We start from the raw sequence: 17,347 nt of genomic DNA, 5'->3' as shown, positions 1-17,347 counted from the left end.
TAATATTTTTATTTAAAGATTCATAAATAGATTTGGATAGCTTAATATAGTTTAATGGTATTATGTTTTATTTTATCCTGTTGGGGGTTTTTCAGAACCTGAATCCATATATGCGTTTCCAAGTTTTCATCATTATTCAGGGGGGATGTGTATTTAAGATAATAGAAAGAAATTCAAGTGTTGTGTACAAGTTCAAATGATGTAATATTGTTTACTTGATGCTGAGGAAAGCTAGATCCTACTTCAGCCAACAACACTTTGCCATCCTTGTCCAATCCATCATCCTCTCCAAACTAGATTACTGCAACGCCATCTACTTAAATCTATCAAAAAAAGTATTCTAAGACTTCAGCTAATCCAGAATACTGCAGCCAAACTGATCTTCTCAAAACGCAAGTCTGACCATGCCTCCCCACTCCTTGCCAAACTTCATTGGCTCCCAATAATCTCCAGAATCCATTTCAAATGTTCCTGCCTGGCTTTCAAGATCATTCACGGAATCCTGCCTCCTCTTATCCCACTGTCTTTCAACTCCTCCAGTCCTGACTCCTCCAGAACTGCCCAAAGGCTTAAACTAGCCTTCCCCTCTCCACGCGGCATCCACTATTCAGGCAAACTGGGAAAATCCCTTCTCTTCAAAATCACAGGTCTTTGGAACGACCTCACCACCCCGCTGCGGAACCTGAGCTCCCTTCGGTTATTCCGCAAACAACTGAAAACCTCGCTTTTCAGCAAATTGTAGCTCTATCCTTCCCCCCCTTTCTCTCCCCCCTTCTACACATAAGTTCATGTAATCCTTTTTCTTCTTCTCTACCCACTATTTTAAGTTCTTGTAAACCGTGTTGAGCTCCATTCTCAAGGAGATGATGCGGTATATAAACTTAAGGTTTAGATTAGATTAGATTAGATTAGATGTAAGATGAAAAAATGAATAAAGAATTGGGGGATAAAAGTCATAACCCATCAACTCCAGATACTTCTTTTCCAACATTCAATTCTCCAGCCACTTAAGAAAGCCTCAGTAGATACTGCAGCAAGCCTGCATGGTCTTGCAGGAGTCCATGTATCATCAAAACTGACACATTATCACCAGATCAGCAGTGGTTGTTACTGCAACTAGTCACATAGCATGGCTCAGAGCTTGTGACCTTCATACACACTTAGCAAATACACCTTGCCTAAGGGATAGCTTATTTGGTAAGTGAAAGATATGGTCTTGTAGCTGAAGGAAGATGCCACAGCTTTCTGTAAACTCTATGCTAACGCTAGTAATCAAGCTTTCATCAATAGTAACCTAGCTGATGTTTTATGCCTTATAGTAGTCCTAGATCAGTGTTTCTCAACTTCAAGCCAAGTACCCCCTAACAAATACCAACCAGGTACCCCCGCCCAAGCTCTGCCCCTGACCCCACCCCCAACACAATTTCTTCATTTTTCATATACATACAATGTAATCTTATTAATACATAATGGTAACCACACAAAATTAAAACCAGTACACTGCAGAGAAAGTGTTATTTATATTCAGGGTTTTTTGTTTGTCTTTTTTTAAAGAGGTCAAGGCAGAGGACTTTAAAATATGCATATAGAAAAATAGACAAATATAGAGCACAGATATAAATTCACAAAACTGACACATCTTGATCACTAAATTGAAAATAAAATTATTTTCCTACCTTTGGTGATTTTGTGAGTCTCTGGTTGCATGTCCTGACTGTACATCCAATATTTTTTTCTGCCTCTTGCACACTTCCTTTCCTCCAGACCCCAATCCCTTCCCCAACCAACATTTCTCTCTGTCCATCCATGAGTCCAACATTTTTTCCTCTCATCCACTCCTATTGGCAATATCTCTCTCACTGTCCATCTGACTTGAAAGATCCAGGCATCTCTCCCACCCTCTCTACTGCCACATCCAACATTTCTCTCCCTCTCATCCCCCAGATCATGTGCAGTAATTTTCACCGCTGCCCACCAGCCCCATGCCCATTTCTCCTATCATCCCTCTCCAGCACAATGCCACATTTCTCCCTCCATTACTATGTTCAACATTCCTCCCCTTGCATTACCTTCAATCTGCCCTCTCCACCACCATATCCAACATTTCTCACTCTTATCCTTCTATTCCCCATGCATCTCTACTTCACTAAGACCAATTTTCCTTTCTTCCTTTCCCCATGTGCACCATCTCTCACTCACATACTCATGCCCATTAATTCTCCCTTTCTGTTCCCAACCTTCTGTGTCTCATGTTCACGCCCCTGCTGCCTTCCAGTTTTGTCCCAAAATTAAGTTGCCTGCCAGGGATCCCTGCCCATTCCCTGCTGAAATCGCTGCTGGGGTTCCCTTTCTGCCTGTCTGTGCCCACCCGCTGCACCCCTCCCCCCCACCCCATAAGCTCACCCTGTTATTTTGTTGGAGCTGGACTTACTCCATCCTCCCCTAACAGCAACTCCGTGCATGGATGGCACATGTAGTGATTCACACGCATGTGGCTGGCCCACAAGTCTTCCCTCTGATGTTGGAGAGAAGGTTCCAGGTCAGCTATGCAGTATGTGAGTTGCTGCCTGCATCCCTGCATGGAGTGCTGCTGGAGGAGGAGGGAGCCAATCTGGCTCCAATGCAGTAACAGGGTCGGGGTGGGACAGGGAAGGAGAGGTCCCCAGCAGCGGCTTAAGCAGGGGGCAGGCTAGGAGGGATCCCCAAGGGTACGTGTATCGCAACACTGTCCAAGATGACGTTTTATGCCTTATAGTAGTCCCAGCTTTCAATGTTCTTAAACTTCTAACACACAAAAATGCCCGAGAGACAAAACAAGTTTCAAGTACCGGCTATCAAATCCACCCCTAGTTTTTGACAAATTAGCAGTGGGAGGCCAACTCAATCATTTTCTCCCTGCCTGGCAAGCCATCACAATGGAAAACTGGGTCTTAAATATCTGTCAGGGCTATAGTCTCAACTTTCAATCACTAGTACAGATTTCACAATTGCCACAACCATCCAAAACCAATCACCACCACTACTTGCAGCAGAACTAACCCTGCTCATGTGCAACAAGGCAATAGAAAGAATTTCTACTCAGCAACACAACTAGTTTCTACTCCATTTTTTTTCTTAATTCCCAAAATGATTCAGGGCCTTCAACCCATAGTAGATACACAATCACTTAATGAAGGCCTAAAGTAGAATGATCTCCCAACTTTACTCCCTCTTCTAATACCAACAACTGGCTAATTGCCCTCGACCTGAAAGATGCTTACACCCACATATACATCTCTTGCGCTGGCAATTTTTCAATTTTAAGTTTTTAAACCACTATTACCAGTAGAAGGTTCTTCCTTTTGACCTTTCGTCAGCCCTAAGAATCTTAATGAAGTGCCTACTGGTAGTAGCAGCACAGCTTCACAAGCAAAGCCAATTTGTCTATCTGTACCTAGAAGACTGGCTTCAGATGACACATTCCAGGGATTGATTGCTATCATCATCCAAGATATCCACTCTACAATCCCTCAGATTCCTTATCAACTATGGCAGTCATCTTCTGGTTCATTAACTCACACAGTAGAAAGCTGCATGGAACAGGGACAACGGGAATCCCGCAGGTTCCCTCTTCGGGTTGCGGGGATCCCATGGGGACGCATGCAACTCGAGCCGCGAGGCTCATCTTCTTTTCCTACCTGCCCTGCAGCAACACACATAGCCGACCGGAAGTCTTCCCCAATATCAGTGCTGACGTTGGAGGGAGAGCTTTGCGTCAGTTACGTGCAGCATGTAGGGCAATGAGCCCTGCATGTGACGCAAAGCCTTCCATCCAACATCAGCTCTGACCACGAGAGAAGACTTCCGGTCAGCTATGTGTGTGCTGCTGCAGGGCAGGTAGGAAAAGAAGATGAGCCTTGTGGCTTGAGCTACCTCTCAGAGCTCCATTTGGATGATAAAGAGAAAGTTGCTGATAAGGTAATTTGCTGGAAGATGAGGGCTGTACACGAACGTGGGAGGCAAACGCAGGACACATAAGGGGGTTGAATGTGAGAGGCAAATGTGGGACAGAAGGGGGTCGAACATGGAGGCAAACACGGGACACAAAAGGGGGGGTGGGAGTGTGTTTTTGGACACATGGCATGAACTTGGGAGAGAGGATGGAGGAAGGGAGGGAAAGAAATACTGAGGTGGGGGAGGGAATGAAAAGGGAGAATTGGGTGTGGGTGTGTCAGTGAGAGGGAAAGAGAGATGGTCGTGTACACGAATGGAAGAAAGGAGAATTTTTGGTCATAGGGAGGGAGTGAGGTACAGATTAGAGAATGACACAGTGACAAAATTCATCACCGTTCCCGTCCCCGCGGATAACCGTGGGAAATAATCCCATGTCATTTTTTAGTGTCTATTTCAGCCTCAGTCCTTCTACACCAGCATTCTTCAAAGCAAAGCTTGAGGGTCAGTGGTTGTGGCCATTCATACTCTGATTCTTCCCTCTCTCCTTAAAGAATGACATGAAGATTGTTTACCGCGGTTATCCGAGGGGACGGGAACGGTGATGAATTTTGTCACCGTGTCATTCTCTAGTACAGATAGATGATAGGGAAGAGAAAGATGAGAGGGAGAAATGTGGAAAGGGAACAGTGAGTCAGACTGAAATGGATGCAAGAGGGAGGAATATTGGACATAGTGCTGAAGGAAATGGAGGGAGAGATGTAGCTTGGTGCTGGAGAGGGGTGATAGAAGGTGAAATGTTGGGCATGGGGCTGGTGGGGAGGGTCGAAAGATGCTGCACATGGCCCTGGGGATGAGAGAGGGATAAATGCTGAACCATGGTAGGAGGAACCAATGGACAGCAACAGAAGAATTTACAGAAGATGGATTGAGTTCATTGAGCTGGCTGGGTAGAGATTTTTCACCCAAGCTAAGTATTGCTTCAACTTAATACAAATGGACAATGAATAACAAATAAGAATTTTGAATATAGTAACATCTAAAATTGTTTTATAGCAAACAACAGTCAAAATTGCTCACTATAATTGTCCTCCTGAGATAATACCGTATTTTCACATAGATAACGCGCACCTGTGTAAAACGCGCACACGGGTATAGCGCGCAAAAAACACATATTTTCACATAACACGCACCCGTGTAAAACGCGCACACGGGTATAGCGCGCAAAAAACACATTTATGTACATAAATTTTTATATACCGCGCACACCCGTATACCGCGCATGCTGCCCGACTCTCCTTTTGCCCGCCCCGACTCTCCTCTGGAGACCCCGACTCTGTTTTCACCCGCCCCGACTCTCCTTTCCTCCTTGAAGTCTTGTCCCTACCCTGAAAGCCTGATGCCCCCCCCGACGTCCGATTCACCCCCCCCCCACAGGACCACTCGCACCCCCACCCCGAAGGACTGCTCGCACGCACCCGCGCCCCCATCCTGAAGGACCGCTCGCACCCCCACCCCGAAGGAGCGCTCGCACTCCCACCCCGAAAGACCGCTCGCGCCCCCACCCGAAGAACCGCTCGCAGCCTCCCCCCCCCTCCCCCATGGAGAAGCTGTCTACCTTGTTTCCGGATGCCAGCGAGCCCAGCTGTTTTCTCTGCCGGCGGTCCCGCCCCTTCTCTGAGCCCTGCTGCGCTGCTTTTTCTTCCGGCGGTCCCACCCTTTCTCTGACATCAGAGAAAGGGCGGGACCACCTGAAGAGGAAGCAGCGCAGCACAGGGCTCTGAGAAGGGGCAGGACCACCGGTAGAGGAAGCAGCTGGGCTGGCATCCGGAAACAAGGTAGACAGCTTCTCCATGGGGGAGGGGGGGAGGCTGTGGGGGAGCGAGCACTTCTTCCGGGTGATGAATCGGGCGTCGGGGGGGGGGGGGGGAACTATGTAAAAAAAATTTTGTATAACGCGCGGTTTGTAAAAACCACGTATAACGCGCGCGTTACATGCGAGAAAATACGGTATACGATCAATGATAGTCTGCATATGAGTTATTCCTTATGACTTGCTCTGAGGTTTGACTGCAGACACTGGAGATCGGTTATCTCTGTGAAGTGAACATTAACTGTTACTACTCTTAAACAAAGTGTGCTTGATAGCAGGTGATTTAGTGTGATAAACAAAGTTTTTGAAACATCTCTCTGATACCACATGCATTTCTGCACATGCGCCCTTTATAATGGGGCACCTCAAGATCCATTGGAATCAACGTTCCCAATGTCATCAGATTTCACTCCCACACTCCATCAAAATGTCTCTTTTGTGGTGGATTCACTCTCCTATTCAGTGCAGTTGCATGTTTCAATCTCCAGCTCCTCAACTTAAACCTCCATCTCCTCAATTTACCATAATAACAGATGCTTCCAACATGGATTGGGGAGCTCACCTAAGCCGCCTCAAGACATAAGAACATAAGAATTGCTGCTGCTGGGTCAGACCAGTGGTCCATCGTGCCCAGCTGTCATTGGGATCCGAAAGAACTGAACCTCCATATCAACCCTTTGGAGTTCAGTGTAGAAAATGACATGGGGAAAAAAATTTGTCCCAGTCTCCGCACTGTCCCCGTGAGCCCGACAGCATGAGCTCAGTCCCCGTCCCCACAAATCATCTGATCTCATCCGCACAAGTCTCAAATAGTTTTATACTGAACTTATTTTATTAAAGTATAAAAAGAAAGAATATTCTGTACAATTGTCATTTTATAAATTCAGCTGGCAGGGCTTTGTTTATAAATGTTTATCCACACAACTAATATACTACTTTATCCTATAAGCAAAGAAATAAAAAAATAAATTTCTACCTTTGTTGTCTGGTTTCTGCTTTCCTCATCTAGTAATTCTATTCCTTCCATCTACTGTCTGCCTTCTCTGCCTCTTCCATATGGCATCTACTCTGTTACTATGCCTTTCCCTTCCATCTCTCCCTCTACCCCCATTGGTCTGGCACCCATCTCAGAGTCTTCTCCCCTCTCTCTCCTACCCACTAACATGCAGCAAATCTTCTCCCCTCTCCTACCCACTAATATGCAGCGTCTGCTCCTCCCTCCCCTCCCCCTCTCTCCACTTTCAGCTTGTTCACCTCTCTACTACCCATTTCCATGTAGTGTGTTCCCCTCTCCCCTACCCATTTCCATGGAGTGTCTGTTCCTCTCTCCACTTCCCTTCAGCGTCCTTTGCGGACCAGCAGCCCCCTCCCTCCTTCCAATCGCCGCCATCCGGGCATCTCCTTCCCTCCCTTCATGGCGATTTTCATTTTTCTTCTCTCCCAGCAGCACGAGCCTTTCAACAAGTCGTGCATGGCTGCTTGAATCTTCTCTGACGCAACTTCCTGTTTCTGGTTGCGTCAGAGGAGAAGATTCAAGCAGTGCTGCGTGCGACTTGTTGAAAGGCTCATGCCACTGGGAGAGAAGAAAATGAAAATCGCCGTGAAGGGAGGAAAGGAGATGCCCGGATGGTGGCAATTGGAAGGAGGGGGGAGGCTGCTGGACCGCACAATCGGGGATCGCGCGTGTTCCCTCACTTCCCCCCTTTTCTGTGACCTAGTTTCAAAATTAAGATGTCAAAACAAAAATGGTTACCTTCTGGTTCATAAAACACATCTGATCCCAGAATAATGTCCAAGGGTGGTTGTGCCAGCAAGTCAGGTGATATATCCCCCCAAGTGAATCCAGTAACAGGCACTCCAAGGATGCCATTCATCTGACAACTTTGACGACAGTTCTCCAGGCACTGAGGTAACTCTGCATGGTCCGATAATATCACTTCTGCACCACACTTTGCAGCCACCACACCTGGCAAGCTCGCCCCTGCACCAATCTAGGCAAAAGAAATAATTCCATGCAGTTCACAAGTATTTCAAACAAGTAAATTTTCTTATCCTGCTAGACTACAAGATGAGTGGATTGTATCCTCCAACCAGCAGATGGAGACAGAGAACACTGAAATTTCAGTGAGTTTATGAAGTTTAAGAGGCTGATATAGACCTGAAGCTTGCCAGTATTTCTTCACCTTCAGGAAATAGCACAGTAGAACAAACTTACTGTATTTTTCGCTCCATAAGACGCACCCTAAATTTAGAGGAGATAAGAAAAAAAAACCCATTCTGAACCAAATTCTCCCTGCCAGGCTCTGTACCTTGTCCCCCTTCTGGTGGTCTAGTGTTAGACAGGGCAGGCAGGGCCCCCCACCCCGAGGCAAGCAAGCACTATCCATTTCCTCCCCTTCCATTAAGCATCACATCTCTATATCATTATTCCTCCCCTTTCCAGCATTATTCCTTGTCCCTATGCTCCCTCCTTCAGCATTTCTTTGCTGTTTCTTTCCCTTCCCTGATTGCCCTGGTTCTTATGCTGGATTGTCATTTCTTTCCCCACCCCGACACAGGCAGGCAAGGCAAGACATCCCCCCCCCCCGAGTCAAGCAGGCAGGCAGGCACACACCCCCTCCCCGTACCCCCTCCGACCTCTCCCCGTGCCTTTAGTTCCTCTGGCGCAGCTTGACGGGCCCGTTCCTCCATGTCCCGCCCAAACACAAAGGGAGTCGGAGGAGTGGCGTGGAGGCAGCTGAGGCCCGGATGTTCTGCCCAGTGCTGCCATGGGGGATAGGAGGGAGGAAAATGGGAGGGCGGAATCAGCTGCTGCTGCTGCTATTTCTATAGTTGCTCGCTTTCTGCAGGGCTGCGCCGCAATGCTGGGATTCCCAGTGGTTTCCAGAACCGATGACTGCTGCTCGCGCCCGGCCCGCAGGGAGTGTGTGGGAAGCAGGACTCGCTGTCTCCAGCTGCCTCTCCAGTGGCAGAGTGGCGCGCAAGACTCCCTGCCTGGTCAGCTGATGCGGCTGCCTACTCTTCCCTTCTGTAGCGGCAGAGCGGCGCACAAGGCTGCCTGCCTGGTCCCGTGCCAGTTCCCATGAGAACGGAAGTGGCGCGGGACTAGGCAGGCAGCCTTGTGCACCGCTCTGCCACTACAGAAGGGAAGAGGAGGCAGACACGTCAGCCGACCAGGCAGGCAGCCTTACATACTGTTCTGCCACTAGAGGCAGCCGCGTTCAGCGAGGGAGGGCACCAACATTTAAAAAAAAGGTAACCGGGGGGGTGTTTGGGTATTTGCTCCATAGGACGCACCCTTTTTTCCACCCACTTTTGGGTGGAAAAAGTGCGTCTTATGGAGCGAAAAATGCGGTATATTTTGTGATAGCTGAGCATGCAGCCCTTGGCTTCCAAGAATTCAAGTCCTCAACCCCTTCTGGGCAATGGTCTCTATTGCAAGCTCTAGTGTACATGGTACTTTGGTTCCAGTTCCATGTCACTCCTGGCTCACATGAAGTCAAGTGTTCCAGCGGCAGACCTGCATTATCATGGGTTCTTTAGCTGCCAAGTTCCAGTGATACAAATAAGTTAGGGTTTGGTGTTGTCTGCAGACTCCTAGGACCATTTGCTTAGGTTCAGCACCTGGATTATGAATTTCTTAGGGACCAAGATCAATGCTATTTCAGTGGCAGGCAGATTCTGATGGTAGCGTAGTGAAGGCATGCAGTTGAAGGTCTAGTGCCACTGTTGAGAAGAGTTTCAGAACATGGTTAATTTGGGTCCTTATCTATCACCTCTTTTTTGTGCCTTGCAGGAAGCAGTATAAAGAATACTAGCTGTCCTCCCAGCTGCTGTCTGAATTATTTCATCCAAACCCATCATGTACTCGTATCTACAGCTGGGCATTATTAGAATTGCCCAATGATTAGTAAGATTCACATATCTTGGATTCTTCAGGTCTCCCTGCTAATTTTGTTTGTTTGAGTCCTAGACCAGTCCAGGACCTGTCCAAGAAAGCAGCAAATGGTGAATGAACACTAACCTAGATTGAAGAACTGATGGGTACTACTGCTTACAGACTTCAATCTTGGACATGTTAAGCTTCCTTTCTGTGACCCAATTTCAAAATTATGATGTCAGAACAAAAAATGGGGAGAAAATTATGTGCACTTTTGCCAGTCTCAAGTCTCCCTTTCCCTTCCCCTCTTTACTTTAAAAAAAATTGTAGTTCTTCCCTTTTTTCTTTTGTTCCTATTTAATCTGTGATTTTGTATTTATTTTTCTTTGAGGTTTTTTTTGTTGTTATTTTAATATGTAAACCGCCTTGAAGCCTGATTTGGCGTGCTATCAAATTTTTAATAAACTTATAAGAGCGGGATTGTTATCAGGACTCAGCGAAGTCCCAGGGGCGGAATTCACCCACCAAGCAAAAAAACATTATCTCTCCTGGCTCTCTCTGTCCACGTGGGTGAAGGGAGAAAGTAACACAGAGTTGTAAATCAGTCAGACGCCACACGAGACCTTGAGGAGAGACTCCAGATGCAGCACAGGACATGCTGCTTGCTAGATCGGTCGTTTTTATTAATTTCACAAACTTCTTATCAGTAGTGCATGCGCATTAGTAGTGTCACGTACAGACAGGTAAAATTCCCCAAATAAGGAATATCACATTTCCAATATATGAAAGTCTATTAGGTTTCATTTCTGCGCTCCCAAAGCATGCCAGAAAACTAAGACAAATAACTTTATGGCATGTTGTAAAATCCCAGCGTCTTCACAGTAGAAATACGTAAACCACAGTAGAAATGCATGAGACAGTTTCTCTCATATAGAAACAGCTATATGATTGTGTCTTGACTAAAAATCCCACACATGTGTAGCTCTATCACTAATTGTATAACTTCATCAATAATACTTGTCAAAATATAACAGACAGATTATCCCCTGCCTTCTTTGTCACTCCCTTCCCCCCCCTTGATTCTACAAAGAATCACAAAAAGGCAACTCATCCCAAAAATCAAGAAAGTCACGTGATTGAGAAGTGTTGAATTCAGTGGAGGCAGCAACAAAAAAATGGAGCACAGTGGAGGAGGGAAGTGACTTCAGTATACAGGAACAATGAGTAAAATTGCAAAAGAAAACACCTAATAAAATCAAAATGATACAAATATCAAATTGAGTGGAAAAGACAAGGAGTTCCAAAAATCATAAAACCAGTTAGTTGAAATCTCTAAACCATCTAGATTAACTTTATCAAAATGTGTCTCCTGTCGTATCTGGTCAAGGAGACCTAAAACAATGCTATGATTACTATTAATAAAAGTACAACAGTGGTCCCCAATGAGACCACAGACCCCCATATTCTTTGGCTAAAAGATAATCGAGGGCCATACGATTCTGGGAAGAATAAAGGGTAAGCTTATCTATAGTGCCCTGTATAACAGTAAGTGTCTTGGTGAAATCCGGGACATTAAGTTCAATCAGGGTATACAGACGGAGAATCTGTTCCCCATAACGCTCAGTGGGATGGATAGACCCAAGGGTATAAATCCAAACTGTATCAGTATGGCATGTCTTAAAATCACAGCGACTTCACAGTAGAAATGCATGAGACAGTTTCTCTCATAGAGACAGCTACATTACTGTGTCTTAGGTAAAAATCCTACACGTGTAGCATTATCACTAATTCTATAAGTTCATCAATACCTCTCTGTCAACTGTATATGATGATCTTAAGGTGGCCCAAACAGGTTGAAAAAGTGACAGCAAAAGCTAAAAGGAAGCTAGGGTGCATAGAAAGAGGTATGGTCAATAGGAAAAAGGAGGTATTGATGCCCCTGTATAAGACTGGTGAGACCTCATTTAGAATATTGTGTACAATTCTGGAGACCGCACCTTCAAAAAGATATAAAAAGGATGGAGTCGGTCCAGAGGAAGGCTACTAAAATGGTGTGTGGTCTTCATCATAAGGTGTATGGAGACAGACTTAAAGATCTCAATATGCATTCTTTGGAGGAAAAGCGGGAGAGGGGAGATATGATAGAGAAGTTTAAATACAATCAGCAAAAAATTGTTATTAGCCTACTGGTGGGGATACCCCATGAAAGTACATTTATAACAGGTGGAGAAAAAGCCTCAACTTATCAACAATATACAGACGGCAACCCAATGAGTTCTTAAGCCAGTCCTGCTCTGTATCATAGGCAAAAAAACTCCACACGTTTCAAAATGTAATTTTTCAAAATGGGACCAAAGCCACCACTGTGCACAGGGAGCCAGAAAAAGAACAAAACAGTTCACTTATATTCTGATGTGAGATGTGCTATAGCAGGAAGATCTACTCGCTGCTATTTGTGCCATCGTCAGAAGATAAGTGAACTGTTTTGTTCTTTTTCTGGCTCCCTGTGCACAGTGGTGGCTTTGGTCCCATTTTGAAAAATTACATTTTGAAACGTGTGGAGTTTTTTGCCTACGATACAGAGCAGGACTGGCTTAAAAACTCATTGGGTTGCCGTCTGTATATTGTTGATAAGTTGAGGCTTTTTCTCCACCTAATATAAATGTACTTTCATGGGGTATCCCCATCACTAGGCTAATAACAATTTTTTTCTGATTGGATTTATATTGTTATTGCGATTTGGATTCTTGTGAGAGAAGTTTAAATACCTACATGGCGTAAATGCGCATGAGTCGAGTCTCTTTCATTTGAAAGGTAGCTCTGGAATGAGAGGGCACAGGATGAAGTTAAGATGTGATAGGCTCAGGAGTAATCTAAGGCAATACTTTTTTTACAGAAACAGTGATAGATCTATTAAAAACTGGTTTAAAAGATATTTGGAGCATTGAGATTAAGCATGAAATTACTGCATCTCAATGGCCACGAATTTGGTCTTGGAGGATGAAATGTATGGTGTCAGCATCTATGAGACAAACTTGGTTTTTTCTGTTACATAGAGCGTTGTGAACCCCTGCTAGGTTACAAAAATTAGATAGTTCTTTGTCTAATAGATGTTGGCATTGTCATCTGGAAGTAAGAACTTTAGATCATTTATTGTTTCATTGCCCATGTATTATGAATTTTTGGAAATCAATTTGGGACCAAATTAATAATTTATTAGATAACCCAGTGGCATTATCTTATGATACTGTGATATTTGGAATGGAAATGAGAGCAAAAAGTCAGATTTCTGTGAATAACAATAAATTACTACTTATAATAACTGGTGTTGCCATTCAGCAAATTACTTATAATTGGAAGGATTGGAGGAGATTAAATTACAACTTCTGGTGGAATTCTTTATGCCATATCTATAAAATGGAAAGGTTTATTGCATTACAACGGGGTTATTTTAAGAAGTTTCAGGATGTATGGAAACCATTAACAAAGTATTGTACAGATTAATTTAAAATTATTTCCCTTATTTTTATTAATTTAAGGTGCAGGGAGGGGGGAATTTTTTTTATTACATGTTTTATATGATAATGGAATATATGGGTGGGAGGGATGGGAAAGGGATAAGATTTTATGAAATATATCAATGATTGTTTGTAAGTGATGTATTTATTGTTAATGTGAATGAATATATTCAATACTTAATGTAATTTTGAAAATGAATAAAGAATTTTTAAAAAATAAAAAAAAAGAAACAGTGATAGATATGTGGAATAGTCTCCCAGTAGAGGTGGTGGAGACAGAGACTGTGTTTGAATTGAAGAAATCATGGGATAGGCACGTGGACTTTAATCATCTCCCCTCAGCAGTGTCTTTTCCATGCTGAAAAGCCCTAACCTCTTTAGTCTTTCCTCATTTGAAAGGAGTTCCCTTTATCGTCTTGGTTGATCTTCTTTGAACCTTTTTCTAGTTCCACTATACATTTTTTGAGGTAAGGCTTCCAGATGAGCTCCCAAATGTAATCTTTTGTGTTTTCTGTATTTTCTAGGTCCTGGATCAACCCCTCAAAAGCAGTGAGAAGTAGAATTAATGATAATAATAGCCAGGAGTGGAGCATAAAAAGTATATTTTATATTTTCTGTATATATATACACACACATATAGAAATAGGCTTGTTAAGAGAAATGTGCTAGAGCTCTTTCTTTGTTTTTGGTGAATGAGAGTGAAAAGACAGTTTGTGTAAACTGATGTATGTCTGTGCAGGGGGAAGAGAGGAGGCAGAGAGAGATAAGCAAGAGAGGGCAAAGAGAGAGAGAGAGAGGGTGTTTGTTTGTGTTTATATAGGTTGGACTTGTTCTAAAAATAGTATCATTGTTAATAAATATCGATCTCAACAAAATCTTTTCACTGTACCATCAGCTACCTGTAAATCTATTTTTCTGTAACAGCTCCTACATTAAAGAATGCTCTTCCATTACAGCTTCGCCATGATACCTTAGCTAAATTCAGAGCCTGTTTGAAAGCCTTTTCATTTAAAGATGCATATGATGTGTTATTATAGGCTATTTTTAAATATTATTTACATTTTTTGTCCTTTTTTCATCATGTTATTTCCTTTTATTTTCTCTTTCCTATTTTGAAAATGGAGTTCTTCCCTTTTTTCCCTTTCCTATTTTACCCTACTAATTTTGTCCTTTGTTAATTTTTTGTTGTTAGTTTTTAATTGTAAACCGCGCGAACACTGGATATGTGGTATATCAAACCTAAAAGAAATTTGAAACATATTTTCCAGTATCTCTCTGTGCCATAATTTAGTATCTGTTTGAGACAATGGCCCTTAAAAGGTATAAGGAAGGTGTAACTCTTTTGCAGGAATAGAATCAGTCTGTCTGGCTTCTTTAGTTCTATTCAAACACTGGAAGTTAACATATCTTCTTGAGAAATCTAGGCTGGCTGAATATTTCCATTCATATCTTCTTGAGAAATCTAGGCTGGCTGAATATTCCCATTCATATCTTCTTGAGAAATCTAGGCTGGCTGGCTGGCTGAGGAAATGTGGATTATGGGCAGGGGATTTATTCAGTGTCTCTGCACTATCATTCCCAGGGTCAGATTTATTTAATATCCCAGAGTCCTTTGCTGGCACTCTGGTTAGGCCATCACTATTGCTGACAGACAGCATACAGTAATGCTGACAAAGGCGACCAGAATTGAATCCAATAATTAAGATGAGGCTGTACCATAGAGCGAGAGGCATTATAACATTTTTAGTGTGGTTTAGCATCCCTTTTCTAATAATTCCTAGCATCTTGTTTGCTTTTTTGGCCACCGCTACACATTGGGCAGAAGGTTTCAGCATTGTCTACAATGACACCCAGATCTTCTTCTTGGGCACTAACCCCCAAGGTAGATCCTAGCATCTGGTAACTTTGATTTGGGTTATTCTTTCCAATTAGCTTCACTTTGCATTTGTCCACATTAAATTTCATCTGCCATTTGAACTTTCTAAGTAATTGGACTAAATTATTTCAACTGGGATTATATTGTTGCATTATGGCTTTTGTAATTCATAGAGGATTATTCCTAGCTCTTCCATTATGTGATCCACCTTGAACTAATTTTGGTTTGGGCAGAATAGAAAAATTGGGTAATCTATATATATATAAAATCGGAGGTATGTATGTGTGTATGTATGTGTGTGTGTATGTGCCGCGATCACGCAAAAACGGCTTGACCGATTTGAACGAAACTTGGTATGCAGATCCCTCACTACCTGGGATGATATGTTCTGGGGGTCTCGCGGCCCACCTGCACACGTGGGCGGAGCTACAAACAGAAAATCAGATTTCACCCATTCATGTCAATGGAAAAAATGTAAAAAGCTGCCAACGCAAAAACGGCTTGCCCGATTTGAACGAAACTTGGTATGCAGATCCCTCACTACCTGGGGTGATATGTTCTGGGGGTCTCGCGGCCCACCTGCACATGTGGGCGGAGCTACAACCTGAAAATCAGATTTCACCCATTCATGTCAATGGCAAAAATGTAAAAAGCTGCCAACGAAAAAACGGCTTGCCCGATTTGAACGAAACTTGGTATGCAGATCCCTCACTACCTGGGGTGATATGTTCTGGGGGTCTCGCGGCCCTCTTGCACACGTGGGCAGAGCTACTAACAGAAAATCTGATTTCACCCATTCATGTTAATGGAAAAATTGTAAAAAGCTGCCAACGCAAAAACGGCTTGCCCGATTTGAACGAAACTTGCAACACATCTTCCTTTTCAGTTTAAGAGCTTGCAATTCCAGTGAGACTTGCATTCTCTATCACAATCCACAAATCACAGGGACAGACTATTACATACTGTGGAGTGGATTTAAGATCCCCCTGTTTTTCCCATGGTCAACTCTATGTTGCTTGCTCAAGGGTGGGTTCACCCAAGAATTTATATGTTCTTGCTCCTGGAGTTGAAACTAAAAATGTTGTTTATAATCAAGTTTTGTGTTAGTTGTATTATATTCATTTTGTCAAATATTTCACATTATAATTTGAATATTGTACTTTTTATAAAGCTGTAAAAAAATAATTTCATTCACCACTATAAAGTATCTTTATTTGAATCCATTTACAGTGTTATTGCTATAATTAAATACCCGTGCAACGCCGGGGCATCAGCTAGTATAATGTTAAAATTAAAATCCAAATCGCACACAAAAGTGTTGAGCTTGCCTTGAATAAATTTGCATACTGGATGACCTCTCTGTGATATTAAACCCTGAGTAGTCACAAGTTTCGAGTAACTTTACCTCCAAAACTTTCTTGCCAGTTAGTTCTCTTCTGTGAAACCACACATACTGAGCAAGGACCACAGCAGAAGGCCACACATAAGTCCCATACTGGGAATTCAGGATCTGAAATAAGAACACTATTGAGAAACTCCAGGAATTTGAAAAGAGGAAAAGCAGAAAATGCAAACATTGTCATTGTAATATGAAAACCATTTATAAGTATAAAGAGACCATTAGTATTTTTTTAATGAAAGATTCTCTTAGCATACTTTGGAAGTCAAACTCAAAATAGTTTTAATTTTACTACTTAAAATGCTACCTTTCCGTTAACAGAGAAATGTTTTTAGGATATGGCGGAATAAAAATCACTAATGTAATGTAATATCAGTGATGAATATGCTTGAGATAGATTATGTATGCTGGCTTTCCTAAGCATGCAGATCTATTTAATGTGTGTTCAGCCTTAGGGCTGGCTCAGCCTATAGACCAGGTAAGGAACTGGTCCAGGGTGCTGGCAATAAAGGGCACCAAAATCCAAGTTTGGTCTACCTTAAAACTCCTAGCAGCATAGATACCAGACTACGTTTCCAATAAACAGGGACAATATAGCAATTAGGAGTCAGAAAAATAGCTAAGCTGTAATGAAGGAGACTGACTCAAGTAAATTAAACCTCCAAAAAAGAAGGGCTCGTATACACTGTAACATAGCTCAGAGGCATGTAACTCTGAAGAGGGGGAGGTAACCCCCTCTTGGAATAAGAGTTGTATATCCAATCATAGCATAGTATTTGGTAAAAATGAGTCCAACTTTTGAAGGTGTAAATTAATTGAAAACTATATTCAACACTTGGATAGAATGACTCGCAAAATTTTCAAAAGTGCA

General features: G+C 43.1%; 1 protein-coding gene across 1 annotated transcript in view; it reads right to left on the bottom strand.

The window, feature by feature from the left end:
- METTL23 (methyltransferase like 23) overlaps positions 1 to 17,347 on the bottom strand; it is a 35,989-nt gene that overhangs the window by 16,219 nt on the left and 2,423 nt on the right. Inside the window, exons 2-3 of the mRNA XM_033961104.1 lie at positions 16,483 to 16,587; positions 7,557 to 7,794 (exon numbers count right to left, since the gene is read on the bottom strand). Coding sequence (XP_033816995.1) covers positions 7,557 to 7,794; positions 16,483 to 16,587 — 343 coding nt within the window. The remainder of the gene's footprint in view (positions 1 to 7,556; positions 7,795 to 16,482; positions 16,588 to 17,347) is intronic.

Source organism: Geotrypetes seraphini, chromosome 10 (genome assembly GCF_902459505.1).
Source record: "Geotrypetes seraphini chromosome 10, aGeoSer1.1, whole genome shotgun sequence".
Classification (NCBI taxonomy): domain Eukaryota; kingdom Metazoa; phylum Chordata; class Amphibia; order Gymnophiona; family Dermophiidae; genus Geotrypetes; species Geotrypetes seraphini.
This window is presented reverse-complemented; position numbering and strand designations above follow the sequence as displayed.